Here is a 27,897-nt window from a genome sequence, read left to right on the forward strand (position 1 = left end):
GTGTATATATATATATATAATTTTTATTTTTTGGAACAACTTTAGATTAACAGCAAAACTGAATAGAAAATACAGATGTCCCATACACTCCCTGCCCCAACACATGCACAGACTCCCCCATTATCAACATCCCCCCACTATGGTACATTTGTTATCATCGATGAACCTACCATCATTATCACCCAAAGTCTGTAGCTTATATTACAGTTCACTCATGGTGTTGTACAGTCTATGGGTTTGGACCAATGTATGTTTTCAAAGTGAAGTAATTCAAATGATGTCATACTTGTGTCTTGGAATGAAAGGAGGAATGATAAGTCTCTATTCTTGTTTTTTTTAAAAAATAGATTCCCTAAAATATTTCTTAATAGAACAACAGAGTATATCCAAACATATTCACAGGAATGAATTTTCCTTTGACTTAATGGGATCTCTGGGATTTATGAAAAAACAAACAAACAAACAAAAACTCTTTGCCACTCTTGCTGCCGTAAGTCTTGTTATCAGTTTTGAACAGACTAGGGCTGGCCATTTAATGCCATGAATCAGGGAATATAATTTGAATTGAGAGCTCTGTTCCTATCAAAAGTAAAATGCTCCTGGAGTGAGGAAAACTTTGAACCAGCCAGAGCCTATCCGCCTTAATATCAATGGGCTCTACTGCAAGGAGTCTATGGGCCTGGAAAGGAGAGTTTGGGTCCTGTCTGCCACTGTCTGACAGGCAAGTCACCTGACTTCTTTGGACCCTGTTCCCTCAGCTTTAAAGCCAGAGGCTTGGGCTGAATAATCCAAATGTCCCTAAAGCCAAGATGCTAGCTAGGCTTGTGAAAAATGCTGACTCTGAAAAAACAAAATATTGTCCAGTGTCTACAGATTCAGGCAATTCCAGGGCCATTCTAAGGCAAAACAAAGCTCGGATTTAATGGGGGGAGGACTTCTCTTCAAAAACTTCTGCTTAAATACAGAAATAAGGTAGATAACATCAACACAGTCATACGTTAGTCTATTTTATGCAATGCGAAATTCCCTCTTAACTTCCCAGATCGCAGTTACATCCTATTGCAAAAATGGGACTCAAGTAGACTGCGCCACTATGAGACTTGAAATAAACCTGTGGTATTTCTTGGGTACCTAGGCATTGTTAGGAACAGCCAAGTATGTTAACTCATTTTATGCTTATCACAACCCAAAAAAGGAGTACTGTCTCCAATTTTGAGTTCTGGGAACGGGGGTATTAGAGAGTTTGTGGCTTGCCCAAGTCCCACAGCTAGTGAGCGGCAGAGGATTTTAAATTTGCCTGCGCGTTAATGCAGGTTTCCGGAATCTCAGGAACCTCCTCTGCAGAGCTTTATAAAACAGAAGGTCGTAGTCCACTAACATCAGGCCAAAGTGCTGTGTTTTCTCTGGGCCGGGCCTTATGTTGCACACTGTACACGGATTTTCTCAGCTCTCACAACAACCGTACGAATTAGGTACTTTAGTACTTATTTATTGTTTGAAGGGCAGACTGTTCTAAGACAAACCTGCAGAGCTGCCGGAGGTGGGCGTTACTCGCGCCGGGCAGACACCTGCAGCACTGATGAGAGTGTGGGGAAACTGGGGGGAACTGAAGTGATGGGGTGTCTTGGTTTTCGGTTCTCTGAAGCAGTGAGGAGCCTCTCTTGCTGTAGTTTCCGCACACTACTGTCTGTCCCTGAGCTCCCCGAGGCTGTGCGCCACTTTGCGTCCAGATATTGGTGTGTCCCAATTAGCGTGCACGGTTCTCGCCTCCCGTTCAGACGCCGGAGCAGCTGGAATAAGAGCCGAGGAGGACCCAGACCGCAGCGGTCCGAGCCCGGAACCATGCACGAGGTGGCGGCTCCGACACTCGCGGCGCCGAGCTTCGGCCAGTTGGCACGATATCCGCGCTCCCAGCTAGCCTGCGGAGCCTGGGGAGCAGCTGAAGTCCTTTCAGCTCAGCTGACCCGGGGGTGTGGCCGAGAGGCGGGGGCGTGGCCGGGAGCTGGGGGCGGGCCCCGGGGCGGGGAGAGCTAGAGCCCGGGCTCCTCCCGAACAGAGGGTAACTTCCGCGGCTCTCCGAAGCGCGGGGCTTCTACCCCCGTGGGTGGGTGAGGTACCGGCCACCGGCATGCTCCTCCGCCTGCTCCTGCTGCTTGCGTTGTGCGGTGCGGGCTCCGCTGCCATGGTGGTCAGCGTCAGCTTGCGGGGAAGCTGGAGGATCCGCAGCGGGAACGGCTCGCTGGAGTTGCCCGCGGAGGTTCCCGGTTGCGTGCACAGCGCCTTGTTCCACCAGAGGCTTATCCAGGTACTGTGTGCGGCCTCCCCGCCGGGAGCCTGCGCCCGCGTCCCCCTCGTGGTGAGAGGGGCCCAGGAACGGCCTGGCAGTCCCCGAGCTCGGGGCTGTTCTCCTCCCTTTGGCACTAACTTCCCCTTTGCGTCTTGTGGTCTAGGGGTGGTGGTGGTGAGGGGGTGGGGATGGGGACGCCGAGGCAATGTATCTACTCTTGGCGAAGATCACCGCTGGGGTCCGGGCTAGATGGAGGCTGACCCACGCCCACGCTGGGACAGCAGCAACTCAGGAAAGCGGAGGTCCAGACAGTTCTACTGGGGGTGTTATTGCCATAGTTCTCCAGTGAAGCGTAGATTAGAAAGGACGTGTTGTCACTGACAAAGCCTAAAGAGGGGGATTATTGTTTCAACTACCCGAACACTGCAGAGGACAATAGTCTTTCGCCTAGTAAGGGTTAACTGTATTCATTAATGCCTCAGTTTTTCATTTTCGCTTTTAGGCACCAGGGAGTCAGATTTGGAATTGATGCAGCAGCACATAAGCTGAGGAGAATGAGACCTGCAAGTGTAAGGGTAGGATTGTCAGTGCTAGCGTACAGGCTAAATAATTTTTAATGCTGATTGGGATATGAAGAAAGATGCTGTTTCCTCTCAGGGCGTGTGATGTGATGTGATGTGTGTGTCCCAATAGATGCTTCAATTTCTAGACTTCTGGTGGAGGACGTTTTCCTGTTTGGCCGCCTGTGGTTAGAGGTTTGCAAACAGACTGCCACCTCCCACTGCTTTTTCCTTCCATCTGCTGCACATCTTTAATGGCTTTGCTTGGGACAAGATGTACTTGATACGTGGTTTGCATGCATTGTCCCAATCCGCATAACAACTCTAAAGAGTAAGTCTTCTTATCTTCATTTTATGGATGAATGAATTATGGAGCCCAGAGAAGTTAGATAATTTTCCCAAGATCACACAGCAACTAAGAGTGGCAGAAATGGAGTTATAACCCAGCCTGGCCTGACTACATAGCCTTCTGTACTGTGTGACACTTAGCCTGTGTGACACATTGACAAATCATGTGTTTTTAAAGCACTGGAGTTGACTGTCAGGAATATAATTCGAAGTTTACTTAAATGACAGGACAGTCAACTAGGGTTATGCAAAATTTCTGATCTGGTACAATTAGCCTTTTTTCAAAAATGTGTATCAGAAAGGAAGCAAATGTAAATGACACTGACCATGGTCTGTTTATTTTTTAAGTAAAGAATCCTCAGACTTAAGTATTTGAACTATTTTTAGTTAACAAACTACTTATGACATGGACCACAGGTGACCTTGGTTACCCCAAGGCTTCACTTACCCATGCTTTGAAAATGCCTGTGTTTCTTTTGCAGGGTTTCTCCTTGCCTCATTATCCTGATTAAAGTAAGGCAATGGGAAATCATTAGTGGCTGTAGTAAATCAGATTACTGTTTCACATTCGTTGTAGGGCTACGTATCAAGAAACAATGTTTGGTTACTCGTTAATGTGAATGATGTGCTCACAGAAGGAAATAACTGACTTTTCCCCGTGGAAACAATTTACAATGTCTGTTAAATCTGTTAATAAATTCTAAGGAAAAGTTTAAGTTTCAGTAAAGGTAGATGTAGTTCTTAAATGGTAGTGGGATGAGAGATGGGGAGCTTTTGGGGATTGGGGAACTCCAGGCCTATTGACAATAATGATCAAGTATCATTATGGAGTAATATGATGTTATACTACCTGCTTTATTATACCATCCCTTTTTGGTGTTGACCTAGGAAATATTTTATAGTTTAGAGCAGACACTGGTCCAAATACAGTGTTTACATGAGAACTTGAAACATATCTTGCTGAAGTCATTCACCTAATTATCTCGTAAATATTTATTCAGTACCTCCAATGTGGCAGGCATTATTCCAGGTGCTTGGAATCAAGTGGTGAAGAAAACAAAGTCTTTGTCCCAATAGACATTCTAGTGGAGGAGATAGACAATAAACAGATTAATAGATAATACAGTGACAGCGGGTACACTGAAGAAAAATAAAGCACGTTAAAGGAAGAGAGAGCGAAGGCTTGTTGGGAAAGATTCTATTTTAGAAAAGGTGGTTAAAGATAGCCATTTTGATAAAGATCTTTTGATGAGTTCAGTTTTAAGCGGAAGCGAATTCCCAGCAAAAAGGAAGAAAAGATGGCAGTGAGGAGGGGAGAGCCCTTGAGGCAGGAACATGCTTGATGAGTTCCAGGAATAGTAAGCAGGCCAGGTGGCTGTAGCCCTGTGACCTGGGGGGCAGGTGGATGATTTCAAAGTAGCCATCTGGGGCAGATCATGCAGGGCTTGTAGGCCATTGGGAATAACTTTTGGATTTTATTCTGCAATGATGGGAAGATATTTTTAGCTACATTTTAGTTAGTGTACATCCTTATTCTGTTGGACAAATTTTTAAAAGTGGAATTGTTGATTCAAAAGAGTATACATTTTTTTAGTCTTTTGCTATGTACTTCTAAGTTGTTCTCCATAAAAATTGTACCAGTTTTACACTCCCATCATGACTTTATTGGAGTACTTGTTTTAAGTGCTAGATTTGGATATTATTTTAAAAAATAAAAATAGAAACAATTTACTTTCTAGTGAGGTTAAACGCCTTTTTTTTTGGCGGTATGCGGGCCTCTAGCTGTTGTGGCCTCTCCTGTTGTGGAGCACAGGCTCCGGAAGCACAGGCTCAGCGGCCATGGCTCATGGGCCCAGCCGCTCCGCGGCATGTGGGATCTTCCCGGACCGGGACACGAACCCGTGTCCCCTGCATCGGCAGGCGGACTCTCAACCACTGCGCCACCAGGGAAGCCCTAAACACCTTTTATATGTTTATTTCATGCTTATTGGTGATTTGGGCTTACTTATTCCTGTTTTTTATCTATTTTTCTATTGACTATTCACCTTTTAAAATATAGATTTGTTAGGCCTGTTGTTATATATTTTCAAAAATTTCCCATTTATTAATGATATATTTTGTCATATACATGTTTTAAAGTTTTATATGTTGAAATCTTTTAAGCTTTTTTTCTTTTATGATTGTTTCTGTCTTTGGTATTATGCTTTGGAAGTAATTTCCTCTCTCCCAATTAAATAAATATTTACCTATATTTCCTCCTTTTAGTATTATTATAATTCCTCTTTTGTATTTAAAATTTTGATCCATTTGAGTTTTTTCAAATGGTTAAACAGTTTTCTATATCAAATGATTTGAACAATTTCTCTGTTGTCCACTGATACAAAACATTACTTTTATCATGCACAAAATTCTTATATACTGAATTTTCTTATTCTCTTTTAAAATTCTTTTAAAAAGAATAATAAATGCTTAATACTTACTGTACAAATATTGATGCAGAGAAATATAAAGAAGGAAAAAGCTAATAAAAAGCATACTATTAAGCAGAGGTAAAAATTTTCATATATATCTTTCCAGACTTTTCTAAGTATATACAAACAAATATAATAATATAAAGATGAAGTCAGTCCCTGAGATGGTTTTGTAAGCTACTTCTTCATTTAAAATATATGATGAACATCTCTCTGTATCTATAGAACATCTCTCTGTATCTATAAATGTCTATAAATATAGATCTAGAAAAATTTTTAATAACTGCATAGACTCCTTTATAAAGTTTTTCTCACTCAAAATATACACTTAAAAATAGAAGAAAATATATTGTAAATATACACATACACTACTAAAAATGGTAGGTACGAGATGCAATGATCATCTGGTATAAAAGTGTAGGTAGGGGCTTCCCTGGTGGCGCAGTGGTTGAGACTCCACCTGCCGATGCAGGGGACGCGGGTTCGTGCCCCGGTCCAGGAAGATCCCACATGCCGCGGAGTGGCTGGGCCCATGAGCCATGGCCGCTGAGCCTGCGCGTCCGGAGCCTGTGCTCTGCAACGGGAGTGGCCACAGCAGTGAGAGGCCTGCGTACCACACACACACACACAGAAAAGTAGGTAAATATGGCGTGAGGCACTGAAGCACAGTTGAAAAAATGTAGACCTTGGTGTCGGACTGAGTTTGTTTCATGCCTGGATGTACTTCTGCTTCATCATGGGACCTCAGGAAAGACACTGCACCTTTTGGAGCATTAGTTTCTTCCTCTATAGAATGGTATTTACAGCACATCTTTGTTATGAAGATAAGAGTGAATGAGTGCCTATCTTGGAGGCTGATATAAAGTAAATGGTCAACAAGTGATACTGTTACTGTCTTTAGGGTTCATGGGTTTGCTTATGAACTCAGTCACTTACATGGGTCCTTAGTCGTCAGACGTAATGCTGAACGTAGTCCTATTTGCTTTAAATAGGACTCAGAATTTTAATATGAGCAAAGGGGATCAGACCACTCTGGAACCAAATTAAGTTGGTTGCTTAGCATTTGCAGTAGTTATTATAAATGTAATCTGAGTCTCTGCAACTTTTAATTTAGGGAGGTAGGCATTTGCCCTTAGAGCAATTTTTTAAAATAAATTTTATTGTTTTGGAGCAATTTTAGGTTCATAACAAAATTGAATGGAAAATACAGACAGTTCCTATATGTCTCCACACATGCCCAGCTGCCCCGCTATCAACACCCCCTACCAGAGTGGTACATTTGTTACCATCAGTGAACCTTACAGTGACACATCATTATCACCAGAAGTCCATAGTTTATGTTACAGCTCATTCTTAGTGTTGTACATTCTATGGATTTTGACAAATGTATAATGATATGCAGCCACCATCATAGTATCATTCAGAGTAGTTTCACTGCCCTAGAGATCCTTTGTTCTCTGCCTATTCATCCTTCTTTCCTCCTTAATCCCTGGTACCCTCTGATCCTTTTACTGTCTCCATAGTTTTGCCTTTTCCAGAGCATCATATAGTTGGAATCATACAGTCTGTAGCCTTTTCAGATTGGCTTCTTTTAAGTAAGAGAAAATATTTAACTTCTAAATTCTGTTTGTTTAGAAAAAATTTATCTGAGAAGATTACCCTCTGGAGCTTGACATGCAGCTTCCTTCAAGGAGCCGGGGGATAGGAAGGAGTCTTGTGCCCCACAAGCCTGATCATCACCCAGCCCTGAGGCTCCGCAGGTTAACGTCTTGCAACTGCATCAGCCTTCACACCTTTCTTGTCATGATATTTTTAAATATATTGGATTAAGTCCACAGTGTAGAGTTATAAATAGGGCTGGGTGGAGACACATGGGCAGGTTAATAACTAGGTGCCTCTTCAAACCCGTGTCCTTAAATATTTACTCCATATTAGTTCATTGGAGAGGCTGAGTCCTGCGTGTGGGGAAGAGAAGAAAAGGAAGCAAGTGGGCTGGGCCTGGCACACCCCATTTAGCAGAACAAAAGCTCACCATTAACCAGACCTTAAAAGTCAGTTTGGTGATTATTGGTTGTTATTATTATTTCGGTACGCGGGCATCTCACTGTTGTGGCCTCTCCCGTTGCGGAGCACAGGCTCCGGACGCGCAGGCTCAGCGGCCATGGCTCACGGGCCCAGCCGCTCCGCGGCATGTGGGATCTTCCCGGACCGGGGCACGAACCCATGTCCCCTGCATCGGCAGGCAGACTCTCAACCACTGCGCCACCAGGGAAGCCCTATTGGTTGTTATTAAATCTCGTCAACCACTGACTGCCCCTTTGGTATCTTTTTTTTTTTTGGCTGCGTTGGGCCTTCGTTTTTGCGCGCAGGCTTTCTCTAGCTGCGGCGAGCGGGGGCTACTCTTCGTTGCGGTGCGCGGGCTTCTCATCGCGGTGGCTTCTCTTGTTGCGGAGCACGGGCTCTAGGTGCGCGGGCTTCAGTAGTTGTGTGACGCGGGCTCAGTAGTTGTGGTGCACGGGCTTAGTTGCTTCGCGGCATGTGGGATCTTCCCGGACCAGGGCTCGAACCCTTGTCCCCTGCATTGGCAGGTGGCTTCTTAACCACTGGGCTACCAGGGAAGTCCCCCCACCCTCTTCGTATCTTATCAAAATTATTTCTTCCAGGCAGGAGCCGTTTCTCGCTGATGCCTTTCTCTCCATTTTGATACGCACCCCGTGGTGTTATAGCGCCCCTTGCGGATTTGTTCTCTGGGCAAGTGCTCAGCTGGTTGTTGCCAGTGGCCAGCCCTTACCTCTGTGGAACTGAGACAAAGTTGGCTTTTCCCTCTCAACGTGGAGTTGCAGTTCCTGAGGCAATCACCCTTGGACCTGTCCCAGTTGGAAAGGAGAAGCCCTCTGAGCCTGTGCTGTGTCCCTCTATGTAGCCGTGGTGTTGTTCACAGACATTAGAACTGAGAAACTTCTCTTACCATTTTCTGTTCCACCTCCTGCCTGGGAGCCCTCATCTGAGAGGTAAAGGGTAGAAAATGAGTAGGAGAAGAAAGAGGTAAGGATTATGGAAGGGAGGACTTGGGGCTGGACCCTGAGATGGAAGAGCATCTGTGAACACCCAGCAGGCCAGTTGTCTAGGGCAGAGGGCCAGATACTATTTTAGGCTGCATGGGTCATTTGGTCTCTGTCGTGTCTACTCAACTCTGCTATTGTAGCATGAAAACTGCCGTATGTAATTTATAAAGGAATGGGCCTGGCTGTGCTCCAGTAAAACTTTCTTTATCGACACCTGTCCATTCTTAGCTCACTGGCCATACAAAAACAGGCAGTGAGCTGCATTAGGCCTATGGGTTGTAGTTTGCTGACCTAGTCTAGGCTAATATAGGAAACCTGAAGTCTGTAAGTTTGACGGTATCTATGCTGCCTGTATATTCTCTGCAGAGATCCTTTCTGTGTTCACTTAGTAAAGCTGAGTGAAAAATAACTTTGTAAATGCTGAGTAAATCCAAGGAGTGGGAGTTTTGCTCATCTTTGGGCAGTAGAGGAGAAGTGTTCCTCTTGAGGCCAGCTGGGATAGTGGCAGCAAAACGCACAGTGAGAACCAGAGGGCGGTGAGTGTCTGATGGCTGTGCACCATAAGAAGTGCTGCCGTTCATTCTCTGCTGATACCTTGCAGGTTCTGTGCTTGGTTTTAACAGAGGAAGCCAATCTTCATCTCCACACATGTTCTTTCATAATGAAACTATGTAATAGTTGTATCTCAGAGCTCTTTCATTTCAGGTATTTTGATTGTGTTGGGCTTTTTTTTTCCGTTTAAAATTATTTTTAGTATTTTTAGTATGCTCACGCCATGGCAACTTTGTTTGAAAGGTAATGGGCTCTTAAACAGATGGAGCTTTAGCTTTGAGGATGGGATGTGTCGGCATACGAAATGCTTGCACTCTTAGGCCAAGAGTTCATTAATTTTTAGGTAATAAATAGCTATCATTGATAGTGTATTTCGTGTTTATTTAATTAATTATTTTTGCATTTTTAATCACCTACCATAATTTTTATCAACAGGATCCTTATTACAGATTTAATAACCTTAACTACCGATGGATCGCCTTGGATAACTGGACCTATATCAAGAAATTTAAAATCCCTTTTGACCTGAGGTACTTATGTGTGTCTATCTATATTTATATCTATCCATTTATTATTATTATTTGAACTTTTGTTCTTTTTCTGTCTGCGATAATCTTTTGTTTCTTTAGGTTGCCTATCCGAACATTGTCAGACTAAAGCCTGTACTATAAAAGTGAATATATATGATTTATGTTTTGATTTGTGTATGAGGGTGGTGCCACTGATCATTAGTCACAAAATTATGTCTTATTCAATCATTTTTCCAGTGGTTATAATGGAGTCGCCTCGACCTAGTCAGTTCTCTTATCTGCCTTTCCTTTTCCTGCCCTCCCAGTAATCCATAGAGTGTCTATATTTACAATATTGTCAAGTAGGATCAGAGATACATCCTTTGTTTGGTGTAGCGTTAACCAGCCACTGCAACTAAGGCATTGGCCTTAGATTATGTCGTGAGGCCACGAGGAAAACCATGGTATAGTTTTCAGTAATGTTCTATGTAGCAGAATGTAACCCAGTTGTATCTACCACCATTATTGCTAAATTAAAAACAAAAAACCCTTTTGTCCCTTTAATATGACCTTTTTTTGGGTAATTATTTACTAGCTTCTTAAAAAAGAAATAAAGCCAGAAAATAGTGCTCACTATCATGGAGTTACTGTGTTCCAGGCTCTTATTTCCAGATAATACTTAAAATATCTCTAATAGGGGGTCCTCTTTCACCTTGAACTCAACATATCCGAAATTTAACCAATTGACTTTCCCACTGAAAGCTTGCTTTATATTCTAGCAACCTCGTTATTTCTCTTACTGTAATACCTTCTTCCCAATCTTCTGTGCCCAAGGAGTTTTTGGCTCATCATATATTTTCTTCATCTCCCTGTATTCGGTCTGTTTCTGAGTCCTGTTAATTTTTGCCTATCATTTCTCTTGATTCAGCCCCTGCCTCCTCATTTCCAAGTTTCCGCCTTTGCCTAGGCCTTTATTATTCTCCAGTCTTTTGTATGCAGAAACATAAGATTCATCTTTCCCGAATTTTGATTTTACCATGACATTCTTGCTTAAGAATGACGGTGTCTTCCTTTCGATTGGCAGATCAAGTTTAATTTTCTCTGCTTGTCTGTGAAAATGCTGCTTACTGTTGCCAATCGTGCACCACTTCCTGCACCTCCATCCCCCATCCCTCTCTCAGCCCTAGGCAACCACTAATTTATTTTTTATTTCTGTGGATTTGTTTCTTGTGGAAATCTCAAAGAGATGGAATTATATAATATGTGGTCCTTTGTGACTGGCTTCTTTCACTTAGCATAATAATGTTTTCAAGCTCATCCGTGTTGTCATGTTCACCAGTACTTCATTTCTTTTTATTGCTGAGTGCTATTTTATTGTATGGGTATACATTTTATTTATTTTGTTCTTCTTTAAACTCTTGTCTCCTTCTTGAAGTCTTTCCTTATGACATAAACTCTGATAGCACTTGTAGTCTATCCAACAAGACTGTACCACAAAGTAGGAGAGATTGAAAGCTTTCTCTTTGTTTCCTGTGTTTTAGGCTTCAGTGCTAATCAGATTGCAGATTCCTTAAATTCAGAGACTGTTTTAGTTCCCTGTAAGGCTTAGCAGAGTGCTGGGCACATAATGTTTACTCATAGATACTTGTTCCTTGGTTAATGCGTTCTCTTAGTGTTAGTAAATATAATAGTTTGTGACAATGTTTTATGTCTATTATTTAACTTGGTTCTTATAAGAATTTGTGAAGTTCTAGGAAACAAGTCAATGCATGGAAATTAGAAGTCATGCTCATGATTTTATGGTGATTGAAATATTTTGAAGAAAGTTAAACTGGATCACTCAACATAAAAATGTATTAAAGCAATATTTCTGAAAATTTCATTGCAAACTCCCTTCTAACAATGTATATTTTCTGTGAAATATTTATTCCTTTCATTCTTAACTAATAAAAAAAGGCTAATTATCTAAGTTAATGTTCTATACATCTTGTTTTAAAAATCTTCTTTTTTTAGCAAATGGAGTAAAGTAAAGTTGGTTTTTGAAGGCGTCGATACAGTTACAGTAGTCCTGCTCAATAATATTCCTGTTGGCGAAACAGACAACATGTTCAGAAGCTATGTAAGTACATAATGACATCAGGTTAAAAAGAACCACTTGTAGGTATTTGGGTTCATTGTTATCATGAGTGGCAAGTACAGGTCCTTGGATGCACTGGGTAAGTTACTTTATCTCTCAGTTGCCCTATTTGTAGAATGATGAAGACACTCAAACCCTATGGAACTATTGTGAGGATATAATGAGCTAATTATATAAAGTGATCAGTATTAGTTTTTGGCACATAGGCAATGTTTGACAAATGCTGTTCCCTTCTCTGTTAATTTGGTAATCCAGAGTTTCATGGGAAATGACAGTTGACAAACCATTTTAAAAGAAAATGTTCCTTCCTTTCTGGAACAGTTACCTTAAGAGATTGTATCCTGATCTCCCTTCCCTTTCAAGGGTAGACTTATCAAAACGAAAATAACTTATGACTTAGAAATACATACTATGCATAGCGGAGAGTCAGGTTATCACGAAGTGTCTAGGAAATCCTTGGCAATTCAAAGCCATGTGTGAATAGCCAGAGCAGACATTCCAGGGCTAAAGATAGTCTCTGCTTGCGCTGTTTGCCTAGAACCATCATCTGTCAGTAAAAATAGCAGGAGAAAACCTAGAAATCTGTGTTTGCGTAGGAGAATGTGATCAGTTATAACTAAAAGTAGGCAACGAAGTTATACTATTTTGGAGAAGCGCTTTCTCCTGCCAAAAGGCTAAACCTAAAGATGTCAATTATTTTATGCATCTTTCATGCATTCTGCCTCTATCTAAAATTTTACACAGGAGGCTACTTTCACATTTGTTCTTTCCCTTTAATTTAGAGCTTTGATATTACACGTGTGGTCCAGGCAGTAAACATCCTTGAGGTGCATTTCCAGTCACCAGTGATATATGCGGACCAGAGGAGTAAAGTTCACACTCACTACAGCGTGCCCCCCAACTGCCCTCCGCGTGTGCAGGATGGCGAATGCCATGTCAACTTTATTCGCAAGGTACCAGTCTCGCAATGGAGGGGCTTTAGCTTTGAGGATGGAATGAGGGCATATGAAATGCTTGTTTGAAGACTCCAGTTGTATTTCAGAAGTTGGGCATCTCTTTCCTGCCCCCTCAGTGGGATTTAAAAATTAGAAATAAGAACCAGGGCTTCCCTGGTGGCGCAGTGGTTGGGGGTCCGCCTGCCAATGCAGGGGATGTGGGTTCATGCCCTGGTCCGGGAGCATCCCACATGCTGCGGAGCGGCTGGGCCTGTGAGCCATGGCCGCTGAGCCTGTGCATCCGGAGCCTGTGCCCCGCAGCGGGAGAGGCCACAACAGTGAGAGGCCCGCGTACCGCAAAAAAAAAAAAAGAAAAAGAAATAAGAAACAAAAATTACAAAATTTTTGTAGAGAGCTTGTCTTTCTAGGTTTCCTTCTTGAGGAGTGCTTCAGAACTTAGATAACGTTGGAAAAAGAAGAAAGATAGGTGACTGATAATGTACCTTTACAATTTTTTTTTTTTTTTTTGACTGTGCCACGATGCTTGCAGGGATCTTAATTCCCTGACCAGGGATTGAACCCATGCCCCCTGCAGTGGAAGCGTGGAGTCCTAACCAGTGAACCACCAGGGAATTCCCCCTTTACAATTTTTTTAAAAAACCACCTGGGTTTATCAAACTTTTCACCAGACTGTAGGGTTCATGTTTATGAGTGATTCTTATTACTAGCCTTCTGCAACTGTGCCCCGGTTGAACTGATTGGTTTTGGGCTGTAAGTTCAGAAACCAGGATTTCTGAATTCATACTGGAGGAAATAGGAGTTGGCAAGAAACTCTAGTTAGAGTTTCTTAAACTGTTGTATCTTTATCTTTCAATATGTTTCTTCATTCTTTATAGTTATTACATTTAAATATAATAGTGGGTGCAGAGATATTTGGGAGAAATTTAAAGAGTAACTATTGTGTTGCTTCAGTGTAATATGCTTTTGAAGAGTAAATGTACATAATTAGATTTTATGGTCTTAGAACATTTCTGCCAAATTTAACTATGTTTCCTAGGTTGATAGATTATTTTTTTAGTTATCTATTGCTGTGTAACAATTATACCAAAACTTATCAGCTTAAAACAACATTTATTATCACAGTTTCTGTCAGTCAGGAATGCAGGTGTGGCCTAGCTGGGTACCTCTGGCTCAAGGTCACTCATGAGGTTACTGGCAAGCTGTGGACCAGGGCTGCAGTCACCTTAAGCCTGGATGAGGCCTACCTCAGCTCACCCATGTGGTTTGGTTATTGGCAGGCCTCAGATGGGCTTCCAGGCTCACTCATGTGGGCCTCTCTACAGAGCTGCCTTACAGCATGGCAGCTGACTTCCCCCTTGGCCAAGAGAGAGCTGACAGAGCACCCAAAACAGAAGGTGCACTCTTTTATAACCTAATTTTGGACGTGCTCTCACTGCTGTTGTATTCTGTTGGTTAGAAGTGATTCATTAGGTCTAATCTGTACTCAAGGGGAGGGGATTACACAAGGACCTGAATACCAGGAGAGGATCATTTTGGGTCATTTTAGATGCTGTATATGGGACACACACACGCTATTATGGACTTAATTCTGTGCCCCCCAAATTTGTATATTAAAGTCCTAACCCTCACTAAGGTCAAAATGTCACTCTATTTGGAGATGAGGTCTTTAAAGAGGTGATTCAGTTAAATGAGACCGTTAAGATTACTGCTGATCCAGTATGGTTGATGTCTTTATAAGAGGAAATTTGGACAACAGAGGGAGACACTAGGGGCATGTGTGTGTGTGTTTGTGTGTGTGTATACAAAAGGCTATGTGAGGGCACAGTGAGAAGGTGGCCATCTGTAAGCCCAGGAAACCAAACCTGCCAACACCTTGATCTTGGACTTCCCAGCCTCCAGAGCTATGCGAAAGTTAATTTCTATTGTTTAAGTCACCCAGTTTTTGGTATTTTGTTACGGCAGCCCTAGCAAACTAGTACACATGTACATAATATTTTAAAAGAAAAAGGTTTTCATAATGTTTAAGTTTCATGGTAATTAGAATCGATCTTCTTTTTTTCCCTTAAAATTGCAGGCACAGTGTTCCTTTAGTTGGGACTGGGGGCCTTCCTTTCCTACCCAGGGCATCTGGAAAGATGTTAGAATTGAAGCCTATAATATTTGTCATCTGAACTACTTCACATTTACCCCCATATATGGTAAGCTAAGAGCTGTGATTTCTTGTTTTTCTTTTTTGAGCCTCCTCTATGTTATAAAAATTGGGTTTATAATTTGAATATATATACAGTTGGCCCTTGAACAACATGGGTTTGAACTGTGCAGGTCCACTTATGTGTGGATTTTTTTCAACAAATACTACAGTACTACATGATCCGAGGTCTGTCGAATCCATCGATTCAGAACTGTGGATGTGGAGGGCTGACTTGGGGCATCAGTGGATTTTGGTATCTCCAGCAGGTCCTGGAAGCAATCTGCTGTGGATACCGAGGGACAACTGTACTTTTCAGAGACTTATTTAAAAAAAAAAATTATGGCACATTAAATTTAGAAAAGTGAAAAATATGTACAAACTGATTTGTCATGAAAATTTTTAAAAAATTAATTAATTTATTTATTTTTGGCTGTGTTGGGTCTTTGTTGCTGTGCGCGGGCTTTCTCTAGTTGTGGCAAGCGGGGGCTGCTCTATGTTGTGGTGCGCCGGCTTCTCATTGCCGTGGCTTCTCTTGTTTCGGAGCACGGGCTCTAGGCGCGCAGGCTTCAGTAGTTGTGGCGCACGGGCTTAGTTGCTCCGCGGCATGTGGGATCTCCCTGGACCAGGGCATGAACCCGTGTCCCCTGCATTGGCAGGCGGATTCTTAACCACTGCGCCACCAAGGAAGTCCCTGTCATGCAAATTTACTGTATAAAGCAGTTAAGTAGGTGGGTACCTACCTTTTAACATATTCTGAAAAATAAAAACTGAGAGGAGGAATGAAAGAAAGAAAAGAAAGGAAAGAGGAAGGGAGGGAAGGAAGGAAGCTCTGTTCTCCCAAGCTGTTTCTTAAAAGAATTTGGGCTGCTGGCTTGCACTCCTTTTTGCTGCCCCTGTAGTCACTCTCAAAACTCCATGGTGCTGAGTTCTTGGTTTGCTTAAATCGTTGGGCTGACTTCCTGTCACTGCACATTTTCTCCTCTGAAGGCCATGACATACCAGCCTTGTTAAGAGTTGAAAATAAACTGGAAGACAGACAAGGCATTAAAGAAGCTCTTATAAGGTAAAGAATACTACTTTTTCAGTTGAAAGGAGCATTAAAGAAAACCTCAGAAATCTCACAGATGTCAATGAATTGGTTAAAAACTGGTCAAATATTTGTTGAGTTCTTTGCCCAGCACTGTGTGTATTTGGCATAGAAAAGAAGTATAATGTGTTTACTCATCCCTGCAAGTTGGTTGAGGTGGGGAGGGGAGATATAAACAATTATCAAGCCAAACTAGATTGTGTCATAGTCTTTGGGATGGCAGCCCCAGTAGTTCAGAAAACCAGAGATCAAAGGATTTGAGAAGTTAGGGAAATCAGGGCAAAGGTGGAGGCAAATGGGATTTTAAATGATAACTCATGATGCTCAGTCCAGTTCCTTGCAGGCCTAACTAGATGAAGTCTGTAAGCAAGTATGTGGTGTGTCCATACAAGAGTTCTGTTGTCTTTAGGGCCCTGGTGACCCTAGATTGCTCTTCGATAGAGCCAGATCTGTGTTTTCTAAAGGCAGAAGACAAAAGCATATCAGAGACGGTTGATAATTGAGGAAGTTACTAGGTGCTGCTGGCATTTTTTTTTTTATATAAATTTATTTATTTATTTTTGGCTGTGTTGGGTCTTCGTTTCTGTGCGAGGGCTTTCTCTAGCTGCGGCAAGCAGGGGCCACTCTTCATCGCGGTGCCTGTGCCTCTTACTATCGCGGCCTCTCTTGTTGCGGAGCACAGGCTCCAGACGCGCAGGCTCAGTCGTGTGGCTCACGGGCCTAGTTGCTCCGCGGCATGTGAGATCTTCCCAGACCAGGGCTCGAACCCGTGTCCCCTGCATTGGCAGGCAGATTCTCAACCACTGCGCCACCAGGGAAGCCCGCTGCTGGCATTTTTAAATGCTTAAAAGGCATTGGAAGATCTAATGTAACTTGCACATATAAATGTGGCTGTTTAGAGCTTTCTAGTTTAGTGTTTCTCAAACTTTTCTTCAGAGGCTCAACCCGAATTGAGCCTTGCTATGAAATCACATACATAATGGTTCACTCCTCCCCATCCCCACCCGTAATTTTTCTCAGGTGTATATAATAAAACCTACTGTAAGAAGGGGTCTGGTTTTGCCAAAAGTTATTTATTTAATAGTTTTGAAGTTTAATCAGTGTTTTAGGTGGTTAGCAAAAAGTGCTGTGAGTTCCAGGTATCCTGATATCTGAAAAAATTTGAATAACACTGCTCTAGTTTAATTTAAAATTTTGAATATGAAGCTAAACATTTCTTCCTGAGTATGAGTCATTAGGGTTCAGTTTATTCACCATTAGTGACTGAGCGAATTTTATTTGAATTAAATCAATTTAAGTGATGCTTAAAATTTAATTTAGACTCGGTGTAATCAGTTATCCATATCAACTACATTTTTGATGTTTTATGACTACAATATATTTTGTACTTAACATAGGGAAGAATATCTTTCCTGTTCAGAAGATGTGTCCTGTGCATATTAAGCAGTAATTCTTATATTTTTGATTAATTTTATAGATTTCAGTTTGGTTACTTGATGTAATAGAGAAAATTGAAGCATAAACTTATGAAAGCATTAGGAGAGGAACTTCCTTTAGGATTTTTTCAGAATTTTTTTTTTCAGTTTGTATTTGGAAGATAGCAATCATTACTGAAATCAATAGAAACTTAGAAGTTGAAAATAATAGAGAATAAACTAATATATTCTGGATACTTTTTGCATTTATTTGGTACACAGTTTGAGGCAGGCATTGAGAGTTACTAAACATTTTTTAAAAGGATTAGTTCATAATCAAAAGTAGATACATGTAATTTTTATTTAAAATCAAATACTGTATTCATTTTTAAAATTTAAGTGTGAAATGAGGTTAGTCAAAGCTAATGCAAGCAGTGGCTAATCTCTGTATAATAGTACTACAGATAGTTTGTATTTTATTCTTCTAAATTTTTATATTGAGCCTATATTGTCTCTATAATAAGGGAAGAAAGCAGTTAAACTAATCTAGTATCTAGTAATTTCAGCCAGCTTATTATGAAAGGCTAAACTACTTTGACTTTGTAGCACTTTCTGCTTTCTGCCTATTGAGGCTAGAAGAAAATAACCTTTTTGCTTTTCCAAATGTTTAATTTATTTCTTAATTTAAAATTAGTGAGTTTAACCCTAAGGACCAAATGACCAACCATAGTTCCCCAGTTTAATTGTATAAAATATGACAGAAAAAAGGCTGTTAGACTTTTAAAAACTAACTTGAAATTTTTGTGAATTAATTTGCTTTATGTGTATATATATATATATATATTTTTTTTTTCTTTTCTGCATTCTTAATCCTTAGCATAGTGGTTTCTAAACTTTTATACTTTTGAATATCCTTTGGTCATTTGTTTGATTTTGCCCTAACCTCAGCTTCCTAAATGATTTTCACATATTCTTAATATTTAAGGTAATAAAAGCAAATTTATATTTGGAAAAAATACTGAGGTCAAAGGGAAACAAGAGTTACTCTCATTATCTCTTAGGCTCTTGTCATTTATCTGGGTTTTGAGAGATACCAACTTATTGATGTGACTTTCTCTAAAACGTCATTAGAAAATATTTATTTGAATGTCTGTGTGTGTGTGTGTGTGTGAGAGAGAGCTAGACATATATTCATTTATTGATCATCTCCATGCTAAGTCTTTCATATTTGTAATCTGATGTAAATTGTTCATATTAGGCCCTAAAATTTGTTAGGGAGGGATGGTTGTCTAGTTTTATGAACTTTTCTTAAGGTTACATAGACATATTAAGTCCAAATATATAATAAGTATGTTCTGATGAAACACTGCATTGTTTAATCTTCTGTTACCGCAGTTAGAAAGAAATAAAATAGAGATGTTTTTCAACATGTATATCTTCCTGTTGAGCTGAGGTGAGCTGTGGGTCTTTGACCTGTGCTTGGGCAATTCCGTTCCTCAGAGATGCTGCCTTCCCGACCGTATCCACATTTACTTGCGGCCTTAGCCTAAAGCACCCCGTCTCTTCATTCTTGAAGACATAGGCTTTGAGTTGGAAGAGTGGGCCTAGCTCCTAGCTAGACCCTAGCCTGCCCAACAGTGGCCTTTATTGAAGGTCATTGCTGCCCTTTGCTTACAGCTTAATATAGAGAATATAATATTACAACATAGCAAAGATTTGTCAGTCTTGCTCAGTGCCTTGTTTATTGCATTCCTTTTTGAATGCAAGCATGCATTCACTTTTTTCTTACATTCATTTTGAATCACTTTTTCATTACCCATAAAATGATGGTATTCACCCTCGAAAATATATTTATGGGTAGGTAGGTTGCTTGAATGATCTCTGAGTAGCTGCCTTGTTGTGTAAGTCGATTTTTTTTTTCTCTAGAACTTACCAATTTATGTTGTTTGGTGGGGGGGGGGGGGGTGGGTGGCGGGATTTTGCTTTGTGTCTGTTTTGTTTTGATTTCATCTTTGAGGATTTTGTCCTGCTGAATAGGCAAGGAGATCTTGCTGCTTGGGAAAGAAGGGGAAAACAGCTGTTGTAACTAACTATAAGCCTGCTTTTCTGGCTAATGCAAGCTGTTAGCTCTTTGAAAAGCAGCTACTGTAGTCTGTCCTCTAATTCTGGCAGGAGCATGGGGATGTATCCTATGTTTGAATTTCAGCATTCTGTGGCTCGTTGTCATTGCTGTTCCTTCAGATGCACAAGGCTATCTCTTCATTGCAGCTTTGCATCACCTATGAAAGATGCAAGATGAAGCGAGCAGGTAGGAGGCGGAGCTGGAAGGCGCTCAGTAGGGCTAATCAGGGCAGCCATGTTTGAATAGCTTGCCCCCCAGTGAGAGGAAGCATCTTTTACATCTTACATGAGCCGTCCACCAATGTTTGCAGATCCATCCCATGCTGACCTGAGTGTGCTTGCATGTCCCTGCTGGTTCTTAGCCCTTCCAAATGCCATCCTGTATTCTTTTTTTTTTTTGCGGTACGCGGGCCTCTCACTGCTGTGGCCTCCCCTGTTGCGGAGCACAGGCTCCGGACGCGCAGGCCCGGCGGCCATGGCTCACGGGCCCAGCCGCTCCGCGGCATGTGGGATCTTCCCGGACCGGGGCACAAACCCGCGTCCACTGCATCGGCAGGCGGACTCTCAACCACTGCGCCACCAGGGAAGCCCCATCCTGTATTCTTAACTGTGACCTTCGGGTATATTTTGTTTCTTTAAGTAGATTCAACATCTTTGCTGTTTGTGATTGGGGTATAATTTATAGTGCCTGTCAAGTTTCACAGACAGTAATTATTCAAGAAATATATTTCCACTGTTTGGCAGAAATGCTCACATAACTGTTGTCATGCCTTTGTCAGGTAGTTTAGGTTACAAAGATAGTGTTTTGACAAATGGAGGAACTGTGGCACCATGTAATTATGCATTTAGTGGAAGGTCAGACACATTCTTTATGTTTGTAGATTTCAGTGTTTTTTCTTTTTTAGAAAGACGCTCATATTAAGAGGCTAATATTTTATGGTTACAGTCCCTTCAAATGCTTTGTTTCACATTATACGTATTTGCTATTAGGACTTAGGATTCTGAAGGACAAAAAGCACCTTTGCTTTTGGTCTTCCTCATTATTCATATGCAAATTTCAATCTGTGCGTGCCTGCTAGTGTCTTTCTTTTTGATAGGCGCCTCTGTGGGAGATGAGTGGAAGGTAGAGAGCACTGGAGTTAGGAAACCTGGGCCCTTGTCCTGTCCACTGGCTCGGGAGCTTTGAGCTAGTTCTGCAGTCAAGGCCTCAAATACCACAACTGCAAAGTAACTAGGAGATGGCCAAGTTTCTTTTGCCTCTAACATTCTACAGTTCTTTCCCTGTGTTTGTAAATTACAGCACTCATTACAGCCTAGTGAGGGTATAAGTGTGGAAGAACCAGTTTTTTTTGAAGCTAGATATATGATTAAATGAAGGTACTGATATTTGAGGCTTAATTACAATCAGTTAAAGCAAGGCTTAAGGTGTAGTTTGAGAGTAACTCTTTCTGTAGTTATGGACACACTTGAATTAATGTAATTCATCCGTCTTCTTATTTTTCTACCTCCATGTCTTCCTATACTTTTTTTTTTCTCTTAGACAACCAAATAAAGCTGTTTTTTGTTTTTTTTTAATTTTTATCCTGACCACATCTTGACAAAGAAGTGGACTGTATGGGACTATAAAAGGAGCTGGCACATTTTAGAAGGTTTTAAAAGTTAATGTACTGGGACTTCCCTGGTGGTCCAGTGGTTAAGAATCCACCTTCCAATGCAGGGGATGCGGGTTTGATCCCTGGTAGGGATCCCACATGCCACGGGGCAACTAAGCCCCTGTGCTGCAACTACCGAGCCCGCGTGCTGTAGAGCCTGCATGCCACAACTAGAGAGAACCCCGCATGCCGCAACAAAAGATCCCGCACATTGCGACGAAGATCCCGTGTGCCGCAACAAAGACCCGACACAGCCAAATAAATTTAAAACAGAAGAAAAGGTTAAATGTATTGGCCACATCTACACAAATTGGAGTTGTCCTGAAGATTGTTTGCATGAAGAAGCAGCACACGTTCATCTGGGCTGTGAGGCTGGTTACCCTTTCTACAAATTCCCATCCGAGTCAGACTCATGGTGATTTGTTTGTTTGTTTTTGAAGAAACCTCACTGAATCAGCTTTGGAAGAATCTGAAAATGAGTCAATGGCCAGAACCACATTCTCTGCCATGCCCTGGGTTGCCCACCTGGTTGAGGTTAAATGGAACAAACTATAGACTGTAGTGTCTTCTGCAGGGAGCAGGGCATCAGCTAGGACATCGCTGAGGCTCCAGGCCAGGGAAGGCCTCAAGTTGTAGAGAGAGCTCATCAGCTTGCTCTCCACCCTGTTTTGATAAGGAGTTCCTGTCCTGTTTGGGCCCAGGGTTGATTAGTCAGGGTGAGGAAGGATGCAAAACTTGGTGTCATTGAGAGGGAGACCTGGGAGGGGATTTTAAGTCATTTAGTAAACTTTCTTCTTTCTTATCCCATCCCCGGTACTTTGTCCATTTTTGAAATGATCTTGCATTCCACTTCAGGAGAGCTGGGGGTGATAGGTATTCTTTAGGAAAGGATAACTTGTTAGTGCTGGAAGAGATATGCTGGGAAGCTCCATTCTAGAAATGGATCTTGATTTATAAGGGGGCGTTCTCCTTAACTAGAAATAAGATTATACATTTTAAAATTAGCCAGTGAAAAGAAGTGACCAGGTAATACCAGGAAAATTATTATTTAAGACTCTCAGTATGCTCTGTGAACCTAAACTACTGAAATTCTCCATGGAATTCTCCTCCTGGAAGGAAGGTTGTACTTCATTTGGAAGAAGAAAAGAGTGCAGAATATGTTGTTGTAGGGTATTTGGTAATGACACGATAGGCTTGTAAATCCTCATGTTGGGTTTTTAATTCCTCAGCTTTAGTGTTTTCATTTAGTGGCACCCGAGGGAGTTAACAGGATGAGCTCCAGAGGGGTGCCGATTTACTTTAGAACCTTCCATGTTAGAAGCAATAGAAACTGGACAATTTTGCCAGTAACCTTTGGGAATTACTCTGTTTGTCTTCCTTCTGGAGGCCCTTACAAGCAGCTGATTCTCTGCTGAAGAAGTGATAGGAAACGGCCAAGGAGCCTGCCTTTTTAAAAAAAATTTTGGCTATGCTGCACGGCATGTGGGATCTTAGTTCCCTGACCAGGGATCAAACCCGTACCACCTGCATTGGAAGGTGGAATCTTAACCACTGGACCGCCAGGGAAGTCCCAGGGAGCGTGCTTGAACTTGGTGGTTATTGGTTGGTAGGAGAGGCCTAGAGGGCAGAACTAAAATCTCTAGGTGGAAATGAAAGAAAAGTGGATTTCACATCAGTGTAGAGGACGACTTTCCAATAGTCAAGGCTAGCAGAAAGGGAGGCAGAGGTTTTTGTCATTATATTAAAGATATTAAAGACAGATTAGAATGGCCTTTCAGGGGAAATATATTAAGGTAGAGATCAGCAAACTTTTTCTGTAAAGGGTCAGCTAGTGAGCATTTTCGCTTTTGGGGCCATATGGCCTTTGTTGCAGTTACTCAACTCTGCCTTTGTAGCATGAAGGCGACTGAAGACAATACGTAAAATGTGGGCATGGCTGCTGTCTGGCCTGCTGGGCTGCCATGACGAAATACCAAAGACTGGTCGGCTTCAGCCACAGAAATTGACTTCTTACAGTGCTGGAAGCTGGGAAGTCCAAGATGAAGGTGCCGGCTGATTTGCTTTGTGTTGAGGGCCTGCTTCCTGGCTTGTAGATGGCCAACTTCCTAGTTGTGTTCTCACGTGGTTGGGGGCTGAGGGGGTGTGCGGGGAGAGAGAGAGAGAAAGAAAGAAATGGATGTCTTCCTCTTCTTATAAGGCTACTGTCCTATCAGAATAGGACCCCACCCTTATGAACTCATTTAACCTAATTACCTCCTAAAAAAACCCTCTCTCCAGATAGAATCACATTAGGGGTTAGGGCTTCAACATATGAATTTTGGGGGGAATGATACAATTCAGTCCATAGCAGCTGTGTTCCAATAAAATTTTATTTATAAAAATAGGAGGTGGTCCAGATTTGGCCCAAGGACCATAGTTTGCTAGCCTGTGGTCTAGAGGGAATCAAACACATCAGAAAGTAGACCAGGTGATCTGTCAGCATACTTCTAGTTCACCAGTTTTGTGAATCTGTGCTGTTTTGGTCAAAGACTCAGCCAAAGGACATATTTGATGTCTAGCATAGCTTGACATTGTTAAATGTTCTCCTATATAATAAGATCCTCTGCCCACTGTAAAACTCCTGAGCACCACTAAGATGTGGTTTGGGGGAAATTATGTGGATTGAGTTGGCAGAATTTAGAGGTTAAATGTTTTCGAGGTCTCTAGTTTTAGACTGTCTTGGTTCACATCTGCCACTTACTAGCTGTGTGATCTTGGGCAAGTTACTTAATTTCTCTGTCTCAGTTTTCTCATTTATAAAATGATGATAGTAGTGGAATTTACCTTATAGAACAATAAGAACAATAAAAATGTGGTAAAGGGAATATGAATATTTTTCTAAACAACCTTTAATTCTCCTATCCTAGTATTATCACACGTTTGTACTTGTCCACATCCCATTAGACCCTTAGCTCATGAGGGCAGGGGCCATGTTTATTTACCCTGGTGACTGTTTAAGTTCCATCACTTAGCAAAGAACATGGCACTTAGATGGTTCTCAGTATACATTTATTGGATAAATAATTACATTTAAAATGCATCTTTATTTTTTCCACATTGGATTAATTTGAATACACCTAAGTTTCTAACTTATTATATGGCTTAAAAACCCTCAGTATTTTTACTTTATAAAAAGGAACAAGCAAGTATGTTTGATAAATCAAGACTGATAAATCTTGGAAGATTTATGTTATCTTTTCATTTGTAATTTTCTATTTGTGCCGTATTTATAAAGTTTTTGTGACTTATGATTGTAACATTTTTAGAGTAGAAGTATATATAAAAATATAATTTTGGTTATTCTTCTTCGGAATTAAGGATTAAACTCTAAACATTAAAAGAGAATTTTCACTGAACTTTTGATCAGGATTGCATTTGTGGAGCACTTATAGTTTAGAAGCTGCATTGGCCTTTTTTTCAGTGAATCCTACATAATATATATGTATTTTTTCTTTTTCTCTTTGTACCTTAGATAATAATATCCAGGAGTGGAATCTTGAAATAGAGTCTTCTTTTGATGTTATCAGTTCAAAGCCAGTTTTGGGTCAAGCGATTATAGCCATCCCTGAATTAAAAATACAACAGACAAACAGCGTTGAACTTCAGCATGGGGAAAGGATTGTTAAACTCTTTGTGAAAATTGACAAGGTGAATGATGGTACTTCCCGAGAAGCACTAAGATGAAAAGCAGTGTTGTTCAAAAGAAATGCTTAGAAAAAAGGACCTGAGTATTAAAGAAAAGTGTACTTTTTCCATTTTTTTCTTTACTTTTAATCGGTTATACATTTTGTGTGTGTGCAAGCTAAGGAATGATTTTCCCAAATTTTAAGATTAAGAAAACGGAGGTTACATGATTAATTTGGCATCCTCTCCTCTCAAAAAGTCAGGTGTGTTATATTTTAACTTTTTTGCAGTATTTGGAGTATCCTAAATCCAAAATACATTCTAAGCATCATACTTCAATGCTGTGATTATTTTTGGTATTTGTAAACTATTTTGAATATTGGTACTTATTCTACATACAGAATTCTAATTCTAAACTTATGATCTTTCGTAAGTAGGAGTGAACTGGATTTTACCTTTTCTTATTCCTCTAATTGACAATTGTGAGCTGAAAAGGATAGAGCAAATCAGCATTCAGTAACTGTTCAGATAAAGTAAGAACTCAAAACGCTTTTCTAGTTCTGGGCTTGAAAGAAGAGTTAACCTCAAAGTCCAATTCTAAATGTTAAGAATGTAGAATGCATGTTAGCTGAGTGTTGCAATGGGAAGAGCTGTTTTTCTGAATGCCCATGTTATTTTGTTATTTCCCTTCCCTTCTGGTATATTAATCCATGCTAAACTCCTATCATGTTGATTTTTAAATATTATCTATGGATTGGTATAATTTGGCATAATACAAGGAGAGAGATTTATATTGCTCTGTGCTCGTCTATGAGAAATTGATGTGATGCTCTGAATTACTATATTATTTTGCTGAAAATATGCCACAGATTACTTAGACTGATATATTATTTTTTTAAAGAGTGTTACTATAGAAACTTGGTGGCCTCATGGACATGGAAACCAGACTGGGTACAACATGACAGTTCTTTTTAAGCTGGATGGAGGCTTAAGTTTTGAAAAATCAGCTAAGGTAAGCAAATACTTTAAGATATTTGTGAAAAAAAAGTATATTTCTTGTTAAAATAGCAATACAGATCTTTGTAGGAAAAGAAGAAACCAACAAAGCTTCTGCAACCCCACCACTCAGAGATAATTAGTAGTAATAGTTATATTCATTCAAAAGCTTCTGGTATGTGTATATTTATATTTTTTAACGGACCAGACTTTGCACATTATTTTATTTATAAATATTCTCCTACTGTGTTTTTTTTTTTTTTTGCGGTATGCGGGCCTCTCACTGTTGTGACTTCTCCCGTTGCGGAGCACGGGCTCCAGACGCGCAGGCTCAGCCGCCATGGCTCACGGGCCCAGCCGCTCTGCGGCATGTGGGATCTTCCCGGACCGGGGCACGAACCTGCATCCCCTAGCATCGGCAGGCGGACTCTCAACCACTGCGCCACCAGGGAAGCCCTATGGTATTTTTTCATTTAGGTGTGGGGCAGGACGAGAGCTTGAAGTGGAGCATATAAGATCAAGGTTACTCTCAGGAGAGGCTATGCCCTAGTCGAGGTTGTTTATTCTAGAACAGGTAACTGAGGAACATCTCAGAATTCATTGGCAGTGGGAACTCTAAAGAGTGTTTGTCTATTTGTCCACTTGACTGGGATGGTAGAGGTTGGATTGAATGATCTCTTGTGCCTCCCTGCACTTCCATGATTGCTCAAAAGAGGAAACCAGGATGCTTCAAAAATTTGAGCTGTTTTGCAAGTTTCAGGAATCAATGTTTGCTTTTGAAATTTAGATTAAAAGTATAGGTTATTGCCAAATTTGGTAAGAGAGCTGATACCTAATTCACCTTTGTTTCCATCCAGGGTAGGTCTTCCAGGGAATTCAGTTTCTTGGCAGTCCCGAATTTCTTAATGTTTTCAGACCTGCCAGTGTTTCAGCAAGCAAGAAATTCGACTGCTATGTGCCGTCAGTATCTGTTTCCTGGCGGGAATCTCTCAGTTTGATTTCTTTCCAGCCTTTGGTTAGTGGGAATGTGTCAGACTGGGGTTTCTTTTTATTTATTTATTGTGTAGTATAACACACAAGAGAAAAAAACCAGAACATAAATGGAACACTTAACGAATGATCAGAAAATGAACTCACGTGACTGTCATCCTGATCCAGAAACAGGAACATTACTAGCACCTCAGAGCTTCCCCACTCTGTGCGAGCTTCCCCAATCACTGCCCCCTTTCCTTCCCGAAGATCCACTGTCCTGACTTATAACACTATATTCTATTTTTTGCCTGTTTTTAAATGTTATGTACATAGAACCACATAGTTTATATTCTTTTATGACTGGCTAACTTGGCTCAACATTATATCTGTGACATTTAGATATGTTGTGGTGTGTAGCTGCAGTTTGTTTACTTACATTGCTTTGTACTATTTCATTGTATTACACATTCTGCTGTTGAATTTGGGTAGTTTCCAGTTTTGGCTTTCCCGGATAATGCTGCTATGAACTTTATCGTATGACACTCGGAGCACATATGCCCCCAACAGCATTCCTGCTGGAGTGGGATTGCTGGATCATAGGGTAGGCATGGGTTCAGCTTTTACAGAGGTTGCTAAATTGTTTTCCAAAGTGTTTGTATTTCACCTTTACTCTGCACGCTCCCATGTTCGCTAACACTCGGTACTGTGTCAGAGGGGAATTCTTCCTTCATCACTGGCCTCTCCCTATCTGCTCTTTACTGCTCATGTTTCCTGATGGTTTCATTGTTATCCTGGGCTTGCTTTATGCAAAAATATTTCTGTTTTTAAAGTATCTCACTGAAATCCATATTGCTAGGTTTATATCTTTCTTGCCTGTCTTCCATCGACGTTAGACGTATGCGTTTTAATCTTTTG

The 27,897-nt window shown here is 41.0% G+C and overlaps 1 protein-coding gene across 49 annotated transcripts in view; it reads left to right on the forward strand.

Moving 5' to 3' along the window:
• The first annotated feature begins 2,041 nt into the window (after nt 1-2,041).
• MANBA (mannosidase beta) overlaps nt 2,042-27,897 on the forward strand; it is a 589,447-nt gene continuing 563,591 nt past the window's right edge. For all 49 annotated transcript variants that reach the window (XR_009564080.1, XR_009564069.1, XR_009564114.1 and 46 more), the window contains exons 1-7: nt 2,042-2,305; nt 9,719-9,813; nt 11,806-11,911; nt 12,712-12,882; nt 14,960-15,083; nt 24,863-25,038; nt 25,916-26,026. Coding sequence is in view for 1 of the 49 variants with exons in the window: in XM_030845116.2 (XP_030700976.2) it covers nt 2,129-2,305; nt 9,719-9,813; nt 11,806-11,911; nt 12,712-12,882; nt 14,960-15,083; nt 24,863-25,038; nt 25,916-26,026 (960 nt within the window). In the remaining 48 variants the exon portion in view is untranslated. The remainder of the gene's footprint in view (nt 2,306-9,718; nt 9,814-11,805; nt 11,912-12,711; nt 12,883-14,959; nt 15,084-24,862; nt 25,039-25,915; nt 26,027-27,897) is intronic.

This window comes from Globicephala melas, chromosome 5 (genome assembly GCF_963455315.2).
Source record: "Globicephala melas chromosome 5, mGloMel1.2, whole genome shotgun sequence".
Taxonomy (NCBI): Eukaryota; Metazoa; Chordata; class Mammalia; order Artiodactyla; family Delphinidae; genus Globicephala; species Globicephala melas.